The sequence below is a fragment of the Giraffa tippelskirchi genome, chromosome 13, assembly GCF_054371585.1.
Source record: "Giraffa tippelskirchi isolate mGirTip1 chromosome 13, T2T-mGirTip1v1.2.pri, whole genome shotgun sequence".
Taxonomy (NCBI): domain Eukaryota; kingdom Metazoa; phylum Chordata; class Mammalia; order Artiodactyla; family Giraffidae; genus Giraffa; species Giraffa tippelskirchi.
This window is the reverse complement of record NC_137287.1, coordinates 24,876,699-24,900,918: the sequence shown is the minus strand read 5'-3', so window position 1 is coordinate 24,900,918 and position 24,220 is coordinate 24,876,699. Positions and strand designations below refer to the sequence as shown.

Sequence of the window (24,220 nt, the reverse complement as noted above, 5' to 3'; positions counted from 1 at the left end):
TAACCATGATGCTCCCTGAATGGGGAAAGCCTGTCCAGGAGACAGAGTGATAAACAATGCCCTGATTACTTCATTTGAGCCCCTGGATCCAGCTATGCCTAAAGCCAGGACTTCCTTTGTTGCTTAAACAATTTGGTGTTAATTTCCTGTTGCTTGCAACAGGAGGGACCTAACATAAATCCTTATCTTCTTTTACACAAGTTCCCCTGTCAGTTGTCAGATGAATTTACCTTAACGTTTTAACTGTTCTTCCTGCCTGGACCACACACGAGTCTTACCAACAATGTCCAGCATGACTGGCTGTCTGGTTATACCCACTGTGGCCCCCGAGTGTTCCAGCTGAGACCCTAAGTATCATGAGGTAGGGACAAGCCATCCCTGTGCCTGGTCTGAATTCTGGACCCATGAGATCTGTGAGTACAATAAACACCAGTGCTTTGAGTTTTTACACAGAGACAGTAACTGAAATACCCTCCTACCCTCCACGCCCATGTTCATGAAGAAAAAGATAACTCAAATGCATGGCACAAATAAATAATCTTTAATTTCAATAAATAGCTCCCCATTATACCAGACAATATGCTGTGGGAAAAGATACGGAAGCATCCAACAGAGAGAGAGATCTAGTCTAACTACATTAATTTCTTAGCACGAGAGAAGTGACTTTGGTTCACACACAAAACATAGCGAGACCCTCAGAGTGTGACAAGGAGGGAGACTCTTGGAGGGGGGCGTGGTGGGCGTGGTGGCCTTTTTATTCCATGTAACCCTCCTCCGCAGGTCTTCTGTGAGTCACAATCACCATGATCTGGTCAAAAAATGTTACTTCTGCTCTAGCATATTCTATTAACTTGCTATTCACACCCGCTAGTGTTACTGAAGGTGGGGTCTTGACACACAGGAGGGCGGTGGGTGAAACTTCACTGACGGGCAAGGCAGACAGAAGGAGTGCTCAGGCCTGAGGTCCTGGCCAGCGCCTTGCTCACCGAGGGGCCACACAGGCACACACACACACACACACACACTCACCTGAGGGCACACACGCCAGAACATCCACACGCATACCCACGGGGAGTCCCCAGGGAGAAGCTAACACAAGGACGGGTTCAGTGAAGCCAGGAGAGGCTTCTGACGCCGGAATATTTTTTGTTGCCATTTGGTTTCTTCAAATAGTCTAATCTATTTATCACACCCACTAAAGAGAAGACAAAGTACTTACATGTTGGGGGAAAGGTAGCAGGTTTGAGGAACCTCTGGGAACAGCAGACTGTTTGGGAGTCACCCAGTGGGTGCACATTTTGGGTCTGGGGGTCAGGCCTCCCGACACTGGCCAAAGTGAAAGTGAAGTGAAAGTGTCAGTCACTCAGTCGTGTCCGACTCTGAGACACTGGCCAGACTCTTGGAAAACTTCATCTCAGTGGACGTTGGCACCCTTGGGGAGGTCTTTTCTCTGGCCTGAGGGTTGAAAGTGCATTTTGGGGCAGAAGGATCCACGAGAGCAAGCACTGCCCATAAGTCTCATGGCAGAGCCCGCTCAGCTCGCGGCTGATGGAAGCATGGGGCTTCTGGAAAGTTCTCAGGCCTCGCTTCTCAAGGGCGGCCAGTATGTGATCAATAGTCAGCGTCCTCTCAGTTCTGAGAGGAGTTGGGTGTATATGGGTGTGTGTGTGTGTGGATGGGACAGTATACACATATGGCATGTTTTTTTTTGTCCTAAGTTTTCTTCCTTTTTTCCACAGACGACAGCTGCCGTCCCCGCAGCCCTCAGGTCACCTCCAGTGAGGCAGGGGACACGCGGTCACACTCCGCCCGGGACCGCAGGCTGTGCCACTGCTCCACGGCCGTGCGGTGGGCGCTGAGCATCCGCCGCCAGTGGTTCGATTCCGAGGGGCCAGAGGAGTACTGGCCGATGACGATCCTCCCGATGAAGTCGTTGCTGCTCTTCATGTTATGGCCGAACACTAACCAGAGAGGCAGGGGGGGCAGGACAGAGGCGTTAGTCTCCTATGCCTCGATGGCAGGCGCGAGCCCTTGTTTTCAGGATACTGTTTCTTTTAACCCCTGAGAAGTCCCTGATTCCCTCCTCACCCTCCCATGAGTCCCTTGGCTGCAACTTTTAACCTCTGACCCTGCAGCCTCTAACCTCTGACCCTGCAGCCTCACCACGCTGCCCTCAGGGCATGACAGCCGGGTACCACCAGCCACCACTGGAGTCCAGCTGAGTGCTTGAACCAGGTTCTGAAGCCCATGCTGCTGACACGGGGGGGTGCTGGATAATTCTCTGTGGCGGCAGCCTGTGCACTGTAGGCTGTCCAGCAGCACCTCAGGCCTCCACCCACCAGCTGCCATTTGCACCCCCACCCAGCGGTCACAATCCCCAAATCCCCACACATGGCCCAGTATCTCTGGGGGGTCAATTCACCCCAGATAAGAACCACCTGGTTAAGCTGTCGGCCATGAGAACAGACATCCTAGGTGAATCCTAGGGCTTCCTTCCTGGCTTAGTTGATAAAGAGTCCGCCTGCAATGCAAGAGACCCCGGTTCGATTCCTGGGTTGGGAAGATCCCCTGGAGAAGGGATAGGCTACCCACTTCATTATTCTTGGGCTTCCCTTGTGGCTTAGCTGGTAAAGAATCTGCCTGCAATGTGGGAGACCTGGATTCAATCCCTGGGTTGGGAAGATGCCCTGGCGAAGTTTGGAAAGGCTACCAACTCCAGTATTCTGGCCTGGAGAATCCCATGGACTATACAGCCCATGGGGTCTCAAAGAGTGAATCCTGGCTCTGGCATTCGACAGCTCTGGGACCCCTGAGACAAGCAAAGGAGCCCCTCTGACACTCAGTTTCCTCCTCGGTTACACGGGAATCTTAACTACCTTAGGAGCCTGCAGTGAGATAATGCACACTTAACAGTGTCTGGCACTTAATGTTGTTTGGTTGCTAAGTTGTGTCCGACTCTTTGCAACCCCATGGACTGTAGCACGCCCGACTTCCCTGTCCTTCACTGTCTCCCAGAGTTTGCTCAAATTCATGGTCACTGAGTAGGTGATGCTTTCTAACCATCTCATCCTCTGCCACCCTCTTCTTAGTAAGTGCAGCCTTGGCACTTACTAAGTGCTCAACAAACAGTACACTGCTCTTTCAATCCTCAATTTCTACCTGTTGACCTTTATGAAAGAGACAGGCTGCAGAGGCAAGGTTCCTGAGAGAAAGGGCTCTGGCAATTTCTTCTCCCTTTGTTGCACTGCATGTTCCTTCGGAAGGCTGTTAATTCCCATGCAAGCTTAATTCGTGTCTTTCAAGCCTAATGAGATAGCTTGATTTATCTTCCCAGCCGAGTTCTGCCTAATTCCTTATCTGCATGTGGGGAGTCAGGGCATGCCATCTCGCTGATGGAAAAGCAGGCTGTGTTTGTCTGTGTTATAAATGAAGGACTACAGAATGGGGACTATCAAAGATTCACCCAGCGTGAGCAGAGTACAGGCGAGCTGGATCCCAGAAGGGGTGCCCATTATCAAACAAACCAGCTAAAATATGCAACCCAAAACAGAGACTGAATGCTAACAAATCTCTGTTCTCTTCTGTGGGATTCACATCAAGAATTCTAAATGATAAAAATAAGAGGAAAAATAGAAAAGTGGAAAAACAAAAACTCTATCCATTGTTTTAAGCCCCAAAAGACCAAGAGTGAACTGGGCTAAGTGACATCTCCATCAACAGTGTCCTGTACCCATCAGCTCCATGAACAAAAATTGGACCATGTTCATTTTTCGTATATCTGATAAAGGGGTCACTATGCATAGGGAAACCCCTTACAGAAGAGAAAAGTTAGGAATAGAATCTTTGCTTAATAAAGAAAATTGCTGAGAAGCTCTCTGATGCATCTGAAAAAACAAAGAAGCACAACTTTTTTGAATAGGCAACATGCAGGACTCTTGAACCACACCTTGTGGGGAATGGAAGGTTAAATTTTCACCAAATGCAAACAAGTTACCAGAGTCCCTTTCCCTGTAGGCCTCACATCTAAAGCAAGATATCAGGAGACCATTTCAGGCCCCATTTGGACTTTTTCCCTGGGGATAAAATGCTCTATCTTCCTCTGCCTCTCCAAAACTCAAGAACAAAAACGCAGAAACAGCCTAGTAAGTGAGTGTTGGTTTTGCTTCTTTGGGAAGTGATTTTAAGAAAAGAAATCTCAAATGTTCTCAGGTACTGTTGGTGAAAGAGGAAGCAGTTTCAACTTTTGGGCAGAGTATCTGCTCAAAATAAGAATGTCATTGCTTAAGACCCAGCAATTCTACCTCCAGAGAGCTGTCCCATAGAATTACCTGCATGAAGGGACAAAGATACACATAAAAGAATTATCCACCGTAGCAGGGACTGACAAACTGGAGCCCTCAAGCCAAACCTGGTCTGTACCTGTTTCTTGTAAATAAAGTTTTACTGGAACCCAGTCAAATCCGTTTGTTCACACAATGCCTGTAGCTGCCTTTGTGCTACAGCAGCAGAGTTGAGTAGCTGCAAGAGGGACTGTGTGGCCTTCAAAGTTGAAAATATTTACTATCTGGTCCTTTACAAAGACGTTTGCCAATCCCTCTTCTAGAACATCATTTGTGAGTGCGAAAAATGGAAACAACAAAAACACTTCATGAGGAACTGTGACTGAGGCTGTTGATATCCTGCCCACCCTGGAGGCTACCCTTAGCTTTTGTTGCTGGCATCCTACCGTAAGCGCCCACTGCTCTCTGCCTGGGACATGCCAGTGTATGCTGACCATGTGACTTTCGTAGGGGCCTTGGGCCACACAACAGCAACTTGACCTCAGAAAAGGCTGGGGACTAGGGTCAGCCACCCAGACTGTCAGCCATGCTTGCACGACTGACCCCTAATCCAAATTCTAGACATGAAGGCTTCAGTGACCTTCCCTGTTTGGTGATCCTCTGAGCATGCTGCCACACGTTGTTACTGGGAGAATGAAATGCTGTCCACGTGACATTTATAACTCATGCCTGGTCTCTCCTGGACTCTGCCTTTTGCTGATTTGAGTCTGTATCCTTTCACTGCAATGAACTGTAACCATGAGTATAACAGCTTTTCCAAGTTCTGTGAGTCTTGGAGAATCAATGAACCTGACAGTGGTCTTGCCTCCCAAGCTCCAGTTACCCACTCATGGATCATCCTTCACTGGCCTGACTCCCTTTCTGGTCTCACTTGCCCAATCTCTTATCAGCGTTTCCTGGGATCACCTTCCTAGTAGCCTGCTTGCACCCAAATCTTGTCTTAGGATCACCTTTGGGAGCACCAAGACGAAGACTGGAGAGGACTAATAATTTCTGATGTGACAATACCGTGGAAACCAGCATCATGGTTAAAAATGAGACAGACCTATATATACAAGATGGAAACGTCTCCAAGACATATTGCTAGGAGACAAAATCTAGTTGCAAAACAGTATATGTAAACACAATCTCTTTTTGCTTTAAAAAAAAAAAAGGGATATTGAGTTGGCCAAAAAGTTCGTTCAGCTTTTTCCATAAGATTGTATGGAAAAACCCAAATGAGCATTTTGGTCAACCCAAAATATAGACTAGAAAACAATATCTGGAAGACTATTCACACAATTGTTAAGAGTAGCTCTCTCTAGGGAGGGGAAACAGAACTTTCTACTTTCTGTACTTATTATATAAGTATGTACAGTTTGAACTTCTAACAAGAATATACAATTTTGGGGAAAAAAAACAAAGGAAAAAAATAAGCCTATATTAGAGAATCTACATCGAAATCAGCAGAAGGGGCAGAAGTATGAACGGAAATCTGATAGCCTACGCTTCTTATCCCAATGTGCAAAGTAACTTGGCTTGGTGAATCATTCAGCTCTTGAAGGGTGGTCGCTCTTCAGTGATTCAGCCTTTCTGACGGGAAGCAGTTGTTGCTACGGCCATCTGAGCTAACTGGCAGACTTCGGGACTTGCAAATCACTTGGAAAAGTTATGGCAATCTTAACAGTCTTTTAAAAACCAAACATTTAAAATGCAAATTATAATACCCTGAATAAAACTAATGACTTCTATCATAAATGTTGCCTGGGAGAACATCAAGTTTGCCATCTCTGCCAATTCCAGGGATTGTGTTGGTGGAGAGCATAGGGAATTATACTGGATATTGATTGAATCCAGAGAGCGGCTCAGAGACAGGAGGCTAGATATCCTTGCCCCCCTCCACCCTGTACATAAAGAAGCCAAGTCACTGAGCGAGCTGGTGGTAACATACAGTATTTGCAGCAAAAAAAACACCCTGTACATGAAGTGAATTCCTCATAACTAGGTCCCTATATTTCTCCTTTTCAAAAACAATAATATCTAGAAATTTTATTGTGAGGCACCCCAAATATCCCCACTGTTATGGGGGACTCATTTTTATTGCCATCATTAGTATATATCTGCACAATGTATACGCTCTAATTTATCCTCATCATATGGAGGGATTTTCTGAACAACCTGAATAATCCAGAGGGTGACAAAAAGGCACAGATGTCAACAAGGACCTATTGTATAGCACAGGGAACTATACTCAATATCTTGTAATAACCTATAGTGGAAAATAATCAAAAAGAATGTGTGTGTCTGTGTATAACTAAATCACTTTGCTGTACACTTGAAATTAGCATAACATTGCAAATTAACTATACTTCAATTTTTAAAGAGGCATAGATGTTACAAAGTCCATGCACAAAACCTGTGCAGAGGGAGCCTCACGTTTTCTCTTAGATCTTATTTACTCTTCATAAATTTAGACATAATTCAAATATACTTGGTCATCTGCTTTCCCCATCTGGAGTAATTTTAATCAATTTAGTGGACCGTGACTACCAGACAGATACCAGAACTTAAAAAAGTACAGAACAGGGCCATTTGGTGAAGGGGCAAACAATCCTTTCCTCCTTCATAGAGTCCAGGGATAGTCACTGTGTGATCATTTATTTATTTATTCGAACTTTTTATGTTGTACTGGGGTATAGCCAATTAACAATGTTGTAACAATTTCAGGTGAATAAGGAATAGACTCAGTCATACATATACATGTATCCATTCTCCCCCAAACCCACCTCCCATCCAGGCTGCCACATAACACAGAGCAGAGTTCCATGTGCTATATTAATATAATATGTCCTTGTTGGTTATCCATTTTAAATAAAGCTGTGTGTAGGTGTCCATCCCAAACTCTAACCATCCCTTCTAAAGATCCCTTCTAAAGATCCCTTCTGCCTGGAAACTATAAGTTCATTTTCTAAGTTTGTGAGTCTATTTCTGTTTTGTAAGTAAGTTCACTTGTATCATTTTTTAGATTCCCTTTATAAGGGATGTCCTGTGATATCTCTCCTCTGTTTGACTTACGTCACTCGGTATGACACTCTGATGGTTCGCTGTTATGGGGGGCGTCTCTGAGCCCCTAGGTCCATCCAGGTTGCTGCAAATGGCATTATTTCATTCCTTTTAATGGCTGAGTAATATTCCACCAAAAGCCTTCCTAAGAGAACAATGCAAAGAAATAGAGGAAAACAATAGAATGGGAAAGACTAGAGATCACTTCAGGAAAATTAGAGATACCAAGGGAATACTTCACACAAGATGGGCTCAATAAAGGAAAAAAAAATGGTATGGACCTAACAGAAGCAAAAGATATTAAGAAAAGGTGGCAAGAATACCCAGAAGAACTATATAAAAAAGATCTTAATGACCGAGATAACCACGATGGTGTGATCACTCACCTAGAGCCAGACATCCTGGAGTGTGAAGTCACATTAGGCCTTAGGAAGCATCACTATGAACAAAGCTAATGGAGGTGATGGAATGAGCTCTTCCAGCTGATGGGATCAGCTATTGCAGCTGATGGAATCAGCTATTCCAGCTGAGCTATTCCAGAATCCTAAAAGATGATTCTGTTAAAGTGCTGTAGTTAACACGTCAGCAAATTTGGAAAATTCAGCAGTAGCCACAGGACTGGAAAAGGTCAGTTTTCATTTCAATCCCAAAGAAAGGCAATGCCAGAGAATGTTCAAACTGCTGCACAACTGCACTCATTTCACATGCTAGCAAGGTCATGCTCAAAATCCTCCAAGCCAGGCTTCAACAGTACGTGAATGGAGAAATTTCAGATGTATAAGCTGGATTTAGAAAGGCAGAGGAACCAGAGATCAAACTGCCAACATCTGTTGGATCATAGAAAAGGCAAGAGATTCCAGAAAAACATCTACTTCTGCTTCATTGACTGTGCTAGAGCCTCTGATGGTGTGAATCACAACAAACTGTGGAAAATTCTTAAAGAGATGGGAGAACTAGACTAGTTTATCTGTCTCCTGAGAAACCTGTATGCAGGTCAAGAAGTAACAGTTAGAACCCAACATAGAACAGCAGACTAGTGCAAAACTGGGACAGGAGTACATCAAGGCTGTATATTGTCACCCTCTTTATTTAACTTACATGCATAGTACATCATGCAAAATGCTGGGCCGGATAAAGCACAAGCTGGAATCAAGATTGCCGGGAGAAATATCAATAACTTCAGACATGCAGATGACACCACCCTTATGGCAGAAAGCAAGAGGAACTAAAGAGCCTCTTGAAGAAGATGAAAGAGGAGAGTGAAAAAGCTCAACATTGAAAAACTCAACATTGAAAAAACTAAGATCATGGCATCTGGTCCCATCATTTCATGGCAAATAGATGGGGAAACAATGGAAACAGTGACAGATTTTATTTTCTTGGACTCCAAAATCACTGCAGATGGTGACTGCAGCCATGAAATTAAAAGACACCTGCTCCTTGAAAGAAAAGCTATGACAATCCTAGACAGAACATTAAAAGGCAGAGAGATTCAGTTCAGTTCAGTCGCTCAGTCGTGTCTGACTCTTTGCGACCCCATGAATTGCAGCATGCCAGGCCTCTCTGTCCATCACCAACTCCCGGAGTCTACCCAAACCCATGTCCATCGAGTCGGTGATGCCATCCAACCATCTCATCCTCTGTCTTCCCCTTCTCCTCCCGCCCCCAATCCTACCCAGCATTAGGGTCTTTTCCAATGAGTCAACCCTTCGCATGAGGTGCCCAAAGTATTGGAGTTTCAGCTTCAACATCAGTCCTTCCAGTGAACACCCAGGATTGATCTCTTTTAGGATGGATTGATTGGATCTCCTTGCAGTCCAAGGGACTCTCAAGAGTCTTCGCCAACATCACAGTTCAAAAGCATCAATTCTTCTGTGCTCAGCTTTCTTCACCGTCCAACTCTCACATCCATACATGACCACTGGAAAAACCATAGCCTTGACTAGATGTACTTTTGTTGGCAAAGTAATGTCTCTGCTTTTAAATATGCTATCTAGGTTGGCCATAACCTTCCTTCCAAGGAGGAAGTGTCTTTTAATTTCATGGCTGCAATCACCATCAGCAGCGATTTTGGAGCCCAAAAAAATAAAGTCTGACACTGTTTCCACTGTTTCCCCATCTATTTCCCATGAAGTGGTGGGACCAGATGCCATGATCTTAGTTTTCTGAACGTTGAGCTTTAAGCCAACTTTTTCACTCTCCTCTTTCACCTTCATCAAGAGGCTCCTTAGTTCTTCTTCACTTTCTGCCATAAGGGTGGTGTCATCCGCATATCTTCGGTTATTGGTATTTCTCCCGGCAATCTTGATTCCAGCTTGTGTTTCTTCCACCCCAGCGTTTCTCATGATGTACTCTGCATATAAGTTAAATAAGCAGGGTGACAATATACAGCCTTGACATACTCCTTTTCCTATTTAGAACCAGTCTGTTGTTCCATGTCCAGTTCTAACTGTTGCTTCCTGACCTGCATACAGGTTTCTCAAGAGGCAGGTCAGATGGTCTGGTATTCCCATCTCTTTCAGAATTTTCCACAGTTTATTGTGATCCACACAGTGAAAGGCTTTGGCATAGTCAATAAAGCAGAAATAGATGTTTTTCTGGAACTCTCTTGCTTTTTCGATGATCCAGCGGATATTGGCAATTTGATCTCTGGTTCCTCTGCCTTTTCTAAAACCAGCTTGAACATCTGGAAGTTCACGGTTCACGTATTGCTGAAGCCTGGCTTGGAGAATTTTGAGCATTACTTTACTAGCATGTGAGATGAGTGCAATTGTGCAGTAGTTTGAGCATTCTTTGGCATTGCCTTTCTTTGGGATTAGAATGAAGACTTCCAAGCAGAGAGATTACTTTGCCGATAAAGGTCCATATAGTCCAAGCTATGGTTTTTCCAGTAGTCATGTATGGACCATAAAGAAGCTCAGTATTGAAGAATTGATGCTTTTGAACTGCAGTGTTGGCAAGGAGATCCAACCTGTCAATCCTAAAGGAAATCAATCCTGAATATTCATTGGAAGGACTGATGCTGAAGCTGAAGCTCCAATATTTTGGCCACCTGATGCGAAGAGCTGACTCATTAGAAAAGACCCTGATGCTGGGAAAACTAGAAGGCAGGAGGAGAAAGGGATGACAGAGGATGAGATGGTTGGATGGCATCACCAACTTAATGGACATGAGTTTGAGCAAGCTCCGGGACATGGTGAAAGACAGGGAAGCCTGGCGTGCTGCAGTCCATGGGGTCACAAACAGCTGGACACGACTGAGCAACTAAACAACAACAAATATTCCACTGTATATATGTGCTACATCTTCTTTACCCGTTCTTCTGTTGATGGACATTTAGATTGCTTCCATGTCTTGGCTATTGTAAACAGTGCTGCAATGAACATTGGGATGCATGTATCCTTTCAGATCATGTTTTTCTCTGACATATGCCCAGGAGTATGTTAGCTCTGTTTTTAGTTTTTTAAGAAACCTTCATACTGTTCTCCATAGTGGCTGTACCAATTTACACTCTCACCAACAGTGAAGGAGGGTTCCCTTCTCTCCACACCCTCTCCAGCATTTATAATTTGTGGCTTTTTTAATGTTAGCCACTCTCGCTTGTGTGAGGTGATATCTCCTTGTAGTTCTGATTTTGCATTTCTCTAATAATTAGTGATGTTAACATTTTTTTCATGTGTCTATTGGTCATCTGTATGTCTTCTTTGGAGAAATATCTGTTTAGGTCTTCTGCCCACTTTCTGAGTGGGTTATTTGTTTTAATGATGTTAAGCATCATGTGATCATTTATTTTTATAATTTAAGATTCTGAATCTGTAAGAAGGGTCAGTGTCCAGGTTAATGGGTCAAATGAAGTACAGTTTTCTATCAAACAGTTAAAACTTTAAAGCCTTTTTTAAAGTGTAAGTGGCAAGCGTTTGGGAAGTAGAAAATTTACTCAAACCCCTTTACTTCTCCTCCCTGCCTAATTACAGGAGAGCACCAGCTGTGCCAGGAACATGCTCTGAGCTGTCACACTGCTCTCCCTCCAATCTCGACAGACCTCAAACACCCTGACAGCCACAGTCTCCGAGCATTGCCCTCTGTGTGGACCAGTGAGTCACTGAAGTCCATCTCTATCTAGCCTCAGATGGGGAGTGGACACAACCAGCACATTACACTTTCTGGAATTTCTCTCTACAGAATCACCAACATATCTGCCTCTGTGGTGCCAGTCACCATGGCCATGCAGGTGAGGAAAACCCAACAGGCAAACCAAAGCAAGATGAGAGGATTAAGGCTCTGAAGGAGCGTGGAGAGTACCACTCCTTTGTGAAGCACCTGCTATGTATATGGCCCAGGACTAAGCACATCACCTGGATTAACTCACTTAATCTTCACACCAAGCCTCTAGGGTGGCATTTCCCACCCTCTGCACTGCTGACATGTGGAGCCAGATCACCCTCTGTGATGGGGGGCTGTTCTGAGCACTGCAGGATGCCCTGCAGCGCCCCGGCCTCTGCCTACTGGACGCCACTCGCAGTCCTCTCCCAGCTGTGACAACCCAAAGCAACTCCAGACACGGCCAAACGTAATCCACCCCCTCCCCTTCCGCTGAGAACCACTGCTCTAAAGCAGCTGCTGTCATCGGCCCATTTTACAGCTGGGGAGACCAAGGCCCAGAGGTGCAGGGAGATTCCTGCTCCAGTCAACATCTAGGTGTCCCGAGTGAGTCAGGGGCAAGATGAGGCTTGCACATGTTGATATTTGCTGTAAAAACGATTTTGTTCTTTCCTGAAAGAGCTAAACTCTTGGTTGCTAATTCAGTTTGCCAAGGCAGACGGTTCTGGAAGGGAAGCTGGATGACTTAAGAGTGTGGGTGTGATAAACACTGCAAATGGAAAAAAAAAAAAATCTTGATCTTTTACCAGCAGGAGCAGACTTGGCTACTCCCCACTTTGCATGCTTGGTTCACAAGGTGATGCCCCCATAAGCAGGGAGGGCCCCACTCATGGAACCCCACCTCGTCACTGTTCCCTGAAAGCCACACCTTGGGTGCTGAGTGGAGCTGCTCCCCTGTTTCTGAAAAAACTGCACTAAGAGACCAAAACCCATCCTCGCTGTTCCACAGTCTTCCCAAACTCTTCACTGGAGAGGGATCCCCACGCTTCATCAAGCTGATGTGACTTAGCTCTTGGGGGAACCCAAAGCAGTCTACATGTCCCTGTTTCCTCTCCTTCCCCCTCCCCACGGGTCAGCACTGACATGCCTCAAATGTGGTACCCATTCAACTTCTGCAAAACCTCCTCAAATTTCAGTTGGTCCCCTGCGTTTGTGGACGTAGAGGCTGAGCGTACCCCACCATTTGGTATAAGGGGCCTGAGCATCCACAGAGTTTGGGACTGGAAGTAAGCCTGGAACCAACAGCCTGCAAATACCTCTTTTTTTCTTCTCCCTGAGACCTAGAAGCTGTTTCAGGTTTTTCTTTAAAACCAGGTAGATCATATTCTTTTCTGGGGCCTTGGTTTCTCCGTTTACACAATAAGTGGGGGTTAAGGTCCCTTTCAGCTTTGAGATGTCTTTGGTTCGAAGACGTTTCATCCATGACTTAAGGATGATGTTCTTGGCTCATTCTGTGATTCACAGCAGCTGCTCAGACAGAACTTCTTCTCCATGTTTTCCCTTCTAACAGTTATCATGACAATTTAGATAACAGTATTACAATAACTTAAAATCAGCAACGCTGAATCCTGACTTCTTTTTACTAGGCACTGAGTAAATATCAATACCTTACTGACATTTCTGACTTACCACCACCATCCTGTTAGGGAAGGTGCTATTTATACATCCCCATCTTAGAGATGGGGAATTAGAGGCTCAGAGGGCTTAGGAGGTTGAGTGTCCAAGGTCACACAGCCAGCATGGGCACAGAGGGAAGTGAAACTCAAAGTTCATTTCTCCTCCCATCTCAGAAAGAAGAGACGTCTCACCCATTCCTCCCTTCCGTGGACCCTGACACAAGACAAATACAGGATGAGGAGTACAAATATTCACAATAGGTCCTCAAGTCAGCATGTCAAGGCCAGAGATGCTGACAGTCAGAATGGCCCTAAATCCCCTCACGATGGTGCCTGGTTAGTGACCTTCACACCACCGCTCTGAGGCCCAGCAGGGCCTGGTTCACCTCCAACATCTGAATGGATGGCTGCTTCTTCAGGGGGCGCAGCAGCCAAGGAAGTTGTCTCATGTTTAGGGACCATTGGAAAGTATAATAATAGCAGAGCTTATCATGTGCCAACCCTGTTCTATAGACTATCGATACACTAAATTATTTTGTCCACACAACTCTAGTTACAAGGAGAGGACTATTACTATCTGCTCGGGTCTAGAGGTCACACACTAGCATCATGGCTTGCCTCCCGGAAGATGGACCTGGAGAAAGCCTTAAGCAGGCTTGGGTCATCTGGGTGAAAAATTCCGGGACACCAGTACTCTGAAGTGATCTAGAAAGGGAGCACCAGGTGGGGACATCTCCTGGACTCCCTAGACCCCTTGCCTTCAGACCTGTCACCCCATTTAAAGTACAAGGTCTAGGAGAGAGCCTCCTTTTGTCCAGGTCTGCAGGCAATGCTGGCTTAAAGTGTTAGATTCCTTTAATGCAGCGGTTCTCAGCTGAGGCCAATTCTGTTCCCCAAATTTAGCATTGTCAAGAGACATCTGGTTGTCACAAGTAGGGGTGAGCAGTAGCCACTGGCATCTAGAGGGTAGAAGCCAGGGATGCTCCTAACCATCCTACAATGCACAGGACAACCCCCCCCCAGCAAAGAATTTTGGGCCAGAAGCTGGCCCAAAATGTCAACAAGCGCAGGGGTTAAGAAACTCTGCCTTAAGGGAAAAGCATGTGTTTTGGGTTTCCTTTCTTTAAGACTGAATCCATCGACTTCAAAGGAAAGTCACTGAGACCCAAGAAGCTACAAAGATCTGCAGGGAAAAAGAGCTGGGAGGGGAGAGGGAGGGAGAGAAGCCACCTCATTGAGCTCAAGAGGGTTTGGGAGCTCAGCAGAGAAGAAATTTCAGAGTAAATTCAGGGAAAGAGGAAACTGGGGTGACGGGGAAGGTGCTGCTGAGAATGTCGCCGTGGCTTATGAATCAGATCGTCCTCCTTTCCCAAGAGAAAGAAGTCAAGATTGAGATTTGTTTTACAATTCCTTCAGACCACGGCCGGACCACTTCTTTGTGCCTATGTGGAAACTGAGCCACGTGGAGCCTGCGTTTACAGGGACAACATATGGGTTGAAGAACCACATTCAGATCTGTGTGTGAATCACACCGTCTAGGAGGAAGCATTTAAAAGTGTGATTATAATGTAATGTGCTTGTTTTTACATGAACAACCAAAACTTACACATCTGAATGAGGATTATCTTTGTACATTTGCCTCAGAGATGTTGGCCCTGCTTTGGGAGAAAATGTTCATGGCAAACTGTCTTCCAAGCTCATTACGAGACACCTGTTAAAGCTTTAGAAGATGCCCCTTGTCTTCTAAATAATTAAGGAAATAATGGAGAAATATCATGAACATGATAATCACTTGGAAGACTTTTAAAGAGACCAGTGCCTGGGCCTCACCCCAAGAAATTCTGTTGACTGGTTCAGGGGTGGGAGACTGGATGCCAGTGTTCTAGAACTGCTCCCCAGGGGATTCTCATGTGTGGTCAGATTAGACACTCTGCATTAGAAGCAGATCAAAATATCCATTGGATTGGTAGCTGAACTGGGGGAAAAAAATCCCACATTTGGTGTCAGAAATGTTGTGAGTAGGGAAAGACAGATTTTTGTTTTCACTGTGTTCCAATAAAAGTTTATTTATAAAAACAGGGAGTGGGCCAGGTTTGGCCCATGGGCTGTGATTTGCCCATCCTTGATCTATATGAAGCAGTGATGCTCAAAGTATGGTCCCCAGACCAGCAGCTTCATCATCACCTGGAGCCTGTTAAAAATGCAAGTTCTCAGGCCCCATCATGGATCTACTGAATCAGACCCTTGTCCTATACAATTTTTCTTATTTCCCAATAGGCACTCTTCCTTAACCTGCAATGTGGGCCAACGCAGCATGTGTCTTGAATCCTAGAGCAAGACAAGGTATCAAATCCTAGTGACAGGTGGAGGCCCAGCTGGGATCCAGCTAGCATGACAGTGGTAGAGCTGGGGGTGAACTCAGGTCCTGATGACCTCCTGGGTCTCTACTCTTAACTTCTCCTGGCACTTATAACATCCCAAATTATGCTTTGAAAGCCACAACACTAATTTGAATGGGCACATTCCTTTTTTTGCCACACCCTGGCATGTGGGATCTTAAGTTTTCTGACCAGGTATTGTACACACTCCCCCTACACTGGAAGCAGAATCTTAACCACTGGACTGCCAGGTAAGTCCTAATGGCACATTCTAGTATGTTTAAATATCACTCTACTTTTAGAATAGATACATAAATTGTTGTATAGTCACACACTGAAATACTATATTAAGTACACATAATTATATGAATAAATTTCATAAGGATAACGTCGAGTGAAAGAAGTGGTATGATTCCATTTCCATAAAGGTCAAAAAGAAGCAAAATGAATGTATGGTAATAGAGGTCAACACGGTGGTTCCCCTGGGGGAGGAAGCAGTAACTGAAAGGGGCCCGTTCTCTTTCTTGATCTGAGTGCCAGTCACATGGGTGTGTTCATTTTATAAAAATTCACAAATTGTATGCTTAAGACTGATGCACTTTTCTATATGTATATTACACTGCAACAAAAAGTCAATTTTAAAAAACAAGAAATGGGACTAACATCTACAAATGACCTTGAAATGCATGAAAGAAAATGAATCAAGAGACAGAGAGATGGAGATATGTGATGATAAAGCAAGCAGAAATCTAGGTGGTGGGAATATGAATGTTGACTGAAACATTCTTTCAAAAATTTTAAAGTTTCTTAACAAAATGTTGAAATTAAAAAAAAAAAACAAACACAACCCAGGGACTTTCCTGGTGGTCTGGTGGCTAAGACTCCATGCTCCCAATGCAGGGAGCCTGGGTTTGATCCCTGGTTAGGGAACTAAGATCCTATACGCTACAACTAAGACCTGGTACAAGCAAATAAATTCAAAAATTTCAAAAGAATAAAAAAAACCCAAAAACCCAAACACACAAAGAGCTCAATTGTCCTACTTTTATATTTTACAGCCTTTACTTGCTTCTTTATAGCATAGAAATATCAACTTCCAGGTCTGTGTGACCATGCGGTTTGTAGGCTGGTCACAGGGCCTCTGGATCCTGCAGCAGGAAGGCAGCGTGGGGACTCACTGGGGACACAGAGAGGAGCAGGACAAGACTCCCCGGGGAGGTGGTGAAGAGCCCCTGGGGGGGCCTGCCAGCTTGTCCCAAAGACCACAGTAACCGACCACACTCTGCCAGAAACACTGTCCTGCACCTGAACTGAGGGGTCTCCCTGCTGAGGATCTGTCCACTCACATCACCAGACAAGATTCAGGTCGACTTTGGACCACTGACCACAGAGCACACCCCTGCCTTCAGGGTCTTCCTCCTTCCACGTGAAAAGCTGATCCACACCATGAGTCACTGGGGAACTGCAAATTAAAATCACAGGCACTTGTTTCATTCAAAAAAATTACCTACGTAGAATTTTAAGTATATCAAGTTTTCTCCCTAGCACTTAACATCATTTCTACTTGGCATGATTGAGCCATTTTGTTTTGTTTACAACGTTCAAGCACTCACCTGGTGAAACTTGGATTTTTGTCTGATTTGTTCATTGTTGCAAGTACAGCAGCTGGCTCACAAGAGATACCCCATGAATATTTGCTGAGTGAATATATACATTAATATGGAAAATGTCCAAGATATATTATGTGAAAAGAGCAAGTTGCAGAAAAATATATTTATGTATTGTGGATGTTAACAACAGAGAATGGAAATCTATACACACACACATATGTGCACACATATCACATAACACACACACATAGGTGCACACATTCCTGGAAAGAAGGCTACAAAAAGTTGTTAAGAGTTGTGACCTTTAAGTAGGGGGACTGAGAGATTTTTATTTTTTATTCTACTCTCTCCTGTATGTTTGTATTATATACACAAATGTATTATACACACATATATGTATATACATTTATACATATATATAATAACAATATAAAAAAACCTCCTGTATTGTCAAGGGAAAAAGGGAAAGATATACCCAAATGAATGCAGAGTTCCAGAGACCAGAAAGAAGAGATAAGAAGGCCTTCTTGAATAAAGGATGCAAAGAAATACAGGAAAACAATAGAATCTCTTCACGGAGAAGGCAATGGCAATCCACTCCTGTGTTCTTGCCTGGAGAATCCCAGCGACAGGGGAGCCTGGTGGGCTGCCGTCTATGGGGTCACACAGAGTTGGACATGACTGAAACGACTTAGCAGCAGCAGCAGCAGAGATCTCTTCAAGAAAATTGGAGCTTTCAAGGGAGTATTTCATGTAAGGATGGGCATGATAAAGGACAGAAATGATAGGGACCTAGCAGAAGCAGAAGAGATTAAGAAGAAGTGACAAGAATACACAGAAGAACTATGCAATAAAGGTCTTAAAGACCCAGATAATCACAATGGTGTGGTCACTCACCTAGGGCCAGACATGCTGGAGTGCGAAGTCAAGTGGGCCTTAGGAAGCATTACGATGAACAAAGCTATTGGCGGTGACAGAATTCCAGCTGAACTATTTCAAATCCTAAAAGATGATGCTGTTAAAGTGCTGTAGTTAATATGTCAGCAAATTTGGAAAACTCAGCAATGGCCACAGAACTGGAAAAAGTCAGTTTTCACTCCAATCCCAAAGAAGGTCCAGACTACTATACAACTGTGCTCATTTCACATGCTAGCAAGGTTTGCTCAAAATCCTTCAAGCTGGGCTAAAGAGGTATATGAATAGAGAACTTCCAGATGTACAAGCTGGGTTTAGAAAAGGCAGGAGAACCAGAGATCAAATTGCCAACATTCATTGGATCATGGAGAAAGCAAGGGATTTCCAGAAAAAGAGCTACTTCTGCTTCATCAACCACACTAAAGCCTTTGACTGTGTGGATCATAACAAACTGTGGAAAATTCTTAAAGAGATGGGAATACCAGACACCTTACCTGCCTCCTGAGAAACCTGTATGTAGGACAAGAAGCAACAGTTAGAACCAGACATGGAACAAGTGACTGGTTCAGAATTGGGAAAAGAGTTAAGACATTGTATATTGTTACCCTGCTTATTTAACTTATATTCAGAGTACATCATAAGAAATGCTGGGTTGGATGAATTATAAGCTGGAATCAAGGTTGCCAGGAGACATATCAACAACCTCAGATACGCAGATAAAACCACTCTAATGGCAGAAAGTGAAGAAGAACTAAACAGCTTCTTGATGAGGGTGAAAGAAGAGTGAAAAAGCTGGCTTGAAACTCAACATTCAAAAAAACTAAGATCATGGCCTCTGGTCCCATCACTTCATGGCAAATAGAAGGGGAAAAAGTGGAAGCAGTGACAGAGTTTTTTTCCTTGGTTTCCAAAATCACTGCAGATGGTGACTGCAGCCATGAAATTAAAAGAGGCTTGGTACTTGGAAAGAAAGCTATGACAAACCTAAACAGTGTATTAAAAAGCAGAGACATCACCTTACCGACAAAGGTCTGTGTAGTCAAAGCTATGGATTTTCCAGTAGTCAAGTATGGATGTGAGAGTTGGACCATAAAGAAGGCTGAGTGCTGAAGAATTGATGCTTTTGAACTGTGGTGCTGGAGAAGACTCTGGAGAGTTCCTTGGACTGCACAGAGATCAAATCAGTCAATCCTAAAGGAAATCAACCCTGAATATTCATTGGAAGGACTGATGCTGAAGCTGAAGCTCTTAATATTTTGGCCACCTGATGCGAAGAGCTAATTCACTGGAAAAGACCCTGATGTTGGGAAAGACTGAAGAAAAAGGAGAAGGGGGCAGCAGAAGATGAGACAGTTAGATAGCATCACCGACTCAATAGATATGAATATGAGCAAACTCCAGGAAATAAAGGAGCCTGGCATACTGTAGTCCATGGGGTCGCAACGAGCTGTACTCAACTCAGCAACTGAACAACAACCAACAACAGTCCATATCCCGTGTGACCCTGTCACATCACCACAAGCAGGTGACAGGGACCCATAAACTACAATGTGGGGTGGAGTGGAGACCAGAGTGGAAAGTACTGCGCTCATCTTCCCAGGAGCGTCACCCGGCCCCGTCTCCCACTGAGTCAGGCCTCACCACCTGTGACATGCAGAGCGAGATATTTCTGTCTGACCCAGTGTTGATGGGCAGAAACAGGAAAGCTGTTTGCAACTGCACAGATGAGCACGAATTCAGCCAACATGCTCTGCCCTGGAACTCTTCACACTCAGATGGCTAAAGCAAAACCTCTAAGAATGATGAGAGGCCACAATGCCATAAGGAGAAGAAACACACCCCAAACAGGTGCGTTACAGGAGTGGACCGGCTCTGAGTCCGTGCCACGCTGCCCTTCACAGCTCCTGGAGGCCACGACCCCACCCACAAACCCCAAGGAGACCAGCAGAGTCACTGCCCCCGGCTCAGGGCGTCCCAACTTCAGCACCCCTGAGGTCCTCTTCTGTTCTGTGCACTGCAGGATGTTGAGCAGAATCCATGGCCTCTGCCCGTTAGATGCCAATAGCTTCCCCCAAGTTGTGACCACCAAAACTGCCTCTGGACAGTGCCAGATGTCGCCTCAGTGACAAAAATTAGCTCAGCTGAGAACCACCCGTCTAACTGCTTTTCTATGTCAGCAGGTGGCCACGGCTTGCCAGCTAAAATGTGTTTGGTGAATTCAGAGCAAGAACTGCTGCTCTTGTTAGGCTGAATTACCCAAGCCTGGAACTTGGTGGTGTGGGATCTCCCGCTGACACTGACCATGAACCCAAAAGTAACATGTGCTTAGGGAGGCAGAGGAGCAAGCTGGTTCAGGGTCTGTTGTTTGCCTCTTGGGTGCCTGTGGCAGAGACAGCCGTATAGTCTCCAAAGCCTTTTCTTCTTGGACAAGCAGCTGGACTACATTTCCCAGCCTCCTCTGCAGGGAGCTGCAGCCAAAAGAGTCTGAGTGGAAGCGGAAGTGATAGTCATAACTTCCAGGTCCACCTTAAAAAACCTTCCCACACAAAGCGCAATCCTCAACTCTCTCTCCCCACAACCACCAGCTGGAGATGAAACCCTCCAAGGCCTGAGAAGATGGCAGAGCCACAAGATGGAAGGGGTCTGGGTTGCTGAATCACTGCATGGAAGGCCACGTGGGAGAAGACCCAAAAAGGACTTGCAAGCAAGAAATAAGGACCACAAAACCTTGGCGGCTGATCTATTGCAGCTGCTACCCTTAACTAATAACGGCGCCTTTTGAGCAGGTCACTTGAGCTCTCAAAGCTTCAGTTGCCTCCTCTGTAAAATCTGGATAATACCAGTACCTTCCTCATTTGGTTGTTGTGAGGATCAACTGAAAGAGCACTTGGGACAGTGTCTGGAGCACAGTAAGCCTTGATGCGTGCATGCTCAATCATGTCCGATTCCTTGAGACCCCATGGACTAGCCCACCAGGCTGCTCTGTTCATGGGGATTTCCCAGGCAAGAATACTGCAGTGGGTTGCCATGCCCTCCTCCAGGGGATATTCCCGATCCAGGGATCAAGCCCACGTCTCCTGTGGCTCCCGCATTGGCAGGTGGATTCTTTACCACTGAGCCACCTGGGAAGCCCAAGCCTTGATAAAGACTGGCTAATGATTAGTGTGGAGAAGAGCCACAACTGAACTCCTGACCCTTGCATTATCCGTTCCATAAATTCTTTTCTAAGTCACACTCAATAACCTAGAGAATGATCTGCCCCATCTTCAAATGCCTTAGGGACACTTTGAGATTTTAGGGACACTTCTTGGGCTTCCCTTGTAGCTCAGCTGGTAAAGAATCCGCCTGTAATGCAGGAGACCTGGGTTCAATCCCTGGGTTGGGAAGATCCCCGGGACAAGGGAAAGGCTACCCACTCCAGTATCCTGGCCTGGAGAATTCCATGGACTGTATAGTCCATGGGGTCACAAAGAGTTGGACACGACTGAGCGACTTTCACTTTCACTTTTCTTGTAATGAGGTTGCTACTGCTAAGTCACTTCAGTAATGAGGCTAGGGACCCTCATTTTATCACATGGTTGTCCAGGCATTTCTTAAGCATCTTGGCCCCTCTGTATCAAAGGGGCCACTGAGAAGCCAATGTGACCCCAAACAAGGATGGAAGAGGACTCCACCCATGAATCATCCACAGGATGTCTCTCCTCTGCTTCTCCAGCTCCAATAAAATGAGGCAGAATAAAATCTGAAAGCAGACACATAATGGGATCTTTGGCACCAAGCAAATGGACACCCTTCCTGGTATCTGTAACTCGGGACCCTAAGGGGAGTGGCTGAGAGTTAAGCCCCAAAGCCACCCCTCCCCACCCTGCTCCTCCCCCTCTCCGGCCAGTGTAGACACCAGCTCCTGGAGACAGAGGGAAGGCTGAGCCCTTCCGCCCACTCTGCTTATTCTTCACCCACTTGTGTGCTTTTTTTTCTCCTGGTAAATAATGTCCTTGCCTAAGGCCATCTCTAGAAATAATGGCCATTATAAGTCAACTACATTCTGTCCTGATTTAATGCAGGGGGTGGGGGTCAGGCAGACACCCAGGGAGGCAGTTTTCATGTTAACTTACAAACAGGGAAAGACGATTACACCCACTGTGCATCTGCTGTGTGCTAAGTGTCCTGCACTCATGTCAGCTCACCCATCCTTCGTGAAGGCAGGAGCCGTATCTGCCTTGCTCACCTCTGTGTCTCCAGTGCTACACAGTGTTGGGCATGCGGGAGGTGGTCAGTAAATACTTATCCCCTAAGCCCCCTCCCGTGACCCCTACTTATCACTGACCTCACTGCATGAGTTACTCCCCTCATTAATGTGCTCTGGTCACTTTACCTTCCTTCTTTTCTTTGAACAAGGTCATTCTTATCTCAGGGCCTTTGCATATGCCATTTCTTCTGCCTAACATGTCCCTCTCTCCCATCTCTGCAGGGCTGGTCCTCTCTCAGCTTCCCTGGTGGTCTAGTGGCTAAGACTCTGTAGCTCCCAAAACAGGGGGTTCAGGTTCAATTCCTGGTCAGGGAACTAGAACCCACATGTCACAACTAAAGATCCCGCGTGCTGCAACTAAGACCCAGCTCAGCCAACTAAATAAAAATAAGTATTAAAAAAATAATAATAAAGTAATGCTCCAGGTCCCCTCTGTTGCCTTCCTTTACTCTTTTTTAGGTGTGTGTTTGTTTCTGGCTTATCTCACCCCAACTAGAATGCCAGCCATGAAAGGATGGATTATTTCTATCTTTCTGTTATTTCTCCAGCAACTAAGCACAGCAGCTCAGCACGGTAGGGGCTTGATAAATATTTGAGGCTGTCTAACCCGGCAGTGGAGGGCCCAGATTCTGGATCCAGACAACCTGAGTCTGAACGCTGGCTCCCGGGTCTTGAACCCGGTGCACATCCTATCACTCAGTCTCCTCATTAACATGATGACGACACCCACATCACAGTGTTTCTGTGAGGATCAAATAAGTTAATTCATGTGAAAAGAGCTGGAGAAGTTCCTGGCATATAGGAGATGCTATATATGCCATTATCCTTGTTAAAAACTGAATGAACAGGGGAGGGGAGGGGAGGGGGTGAGGAAGAAGGCAGTCAAAAGGTACAAGCTTCCAGTTGTAAGATAAATAAGTACTGGGCATGTAACGTACAACATGATGACTATAGTTAACACAGTATGATACACAGGAAAGTTAAGAGTTCTCATCACAGGGGGAAATTTTTTTTCTTTTATAAAATTGTATCTATAGGAGATGATAGATGTTAGAAGCCTATTGTGGTGATCGTTTCACAATTTATATGTAAGTCAAACCATCCTGCTGTACGTCTTAAACATTTGCACTGATGTATGTCAATTACTTCCCAATAAAACTGGGAAGAAAAAGAAATTTAAAATAAGAAACCAGGGGGGGAAAACGAACAACTCCAAGATAGTTTCTATATGTGTCTGGAAAGTGAAGAACGGAGGCTCAAAGATATTAAAAGTGATACAGCAAACAAACTCTGGAATCTGGTTTTCTGATTTTGAAGACAGCTATTTCCACTACAGCAAAGGCTTTCCTTGAAATATAGAGAGACAGGTAACACTCCAGCTTGTGCCCTGCAGGCCCTGGCATTTTAAAGGTTAAGCTTTCTCCATCTGACTGGCAGCTCTGGGTTGGCAGGGCCAAGATGAGGCAAGGGACAGAAGGGATGTCTGGAAAGGATACTCTTGATTTCTGCCTTTCTTCCACACACAAGCCCGCCCCCTCTCCCAGCTGCTGGCCTTGGCTGCTGAGCCTGACTGCCTTCAGCCAGCACAGAGGTACAGGCGAGGCCGAACCTGGCCTCCACTGGCTCCCTTTTCTCACGCCACGTAGCTCAGGCCCTGAGGGACACATACGGCTGGGTAAATCCCCAGCCCCCTAATGGTGGCCCTCATGGGGACTCGCCTGGAATGAGGCTTCATCCAAAGGCACCAAAATCATTAAACAGCCATGCGAGTGGAATAAAGGTCCCCAGGAACTCGGGCAGCTGGCCTGGTCTTCAAAGGCTGCCACTTCAACCCAAAATGAATGTTTAAGATCCAGCCAAGTTTTACCCCCTGAGTGGACTCTGGCAGCCTCAAGGAGCTCTCCAGAGA

General features: G+C 45.4%; 1 protein-coding gene across 4 annotated transcripts in view; it reads right to left on the bottom strand.

The window, feature by feature from the left end:
• Positions 1-518: 518 nt before the first annotated feature.
• Positions 519-24,220, bottom strand: part of SYT17 (synaptotagmin 17) — an 89,333-nt gene continuing 65,631 nt past the window's right edge. For 3 of the 4 annotated variants that reach the window (XM_081560839.1, XM_081560841.1, XM_081560840.1), the window contains one exon: positions 519-1,961. In XM_081560839.1, the coding sequence (XP_081416965.1) occupies positions 1,765-1,961 (197 nt within the window). In that variant the 3' untranslated portion in view covers positions 519-1,764. Of the gene's footprint in view, positions 1,962-16,569; positions 17,000-24,220 lie in introns of those variants that run through there. The other variant, XM_081560842.1, reaches the window with a different exon arrangement.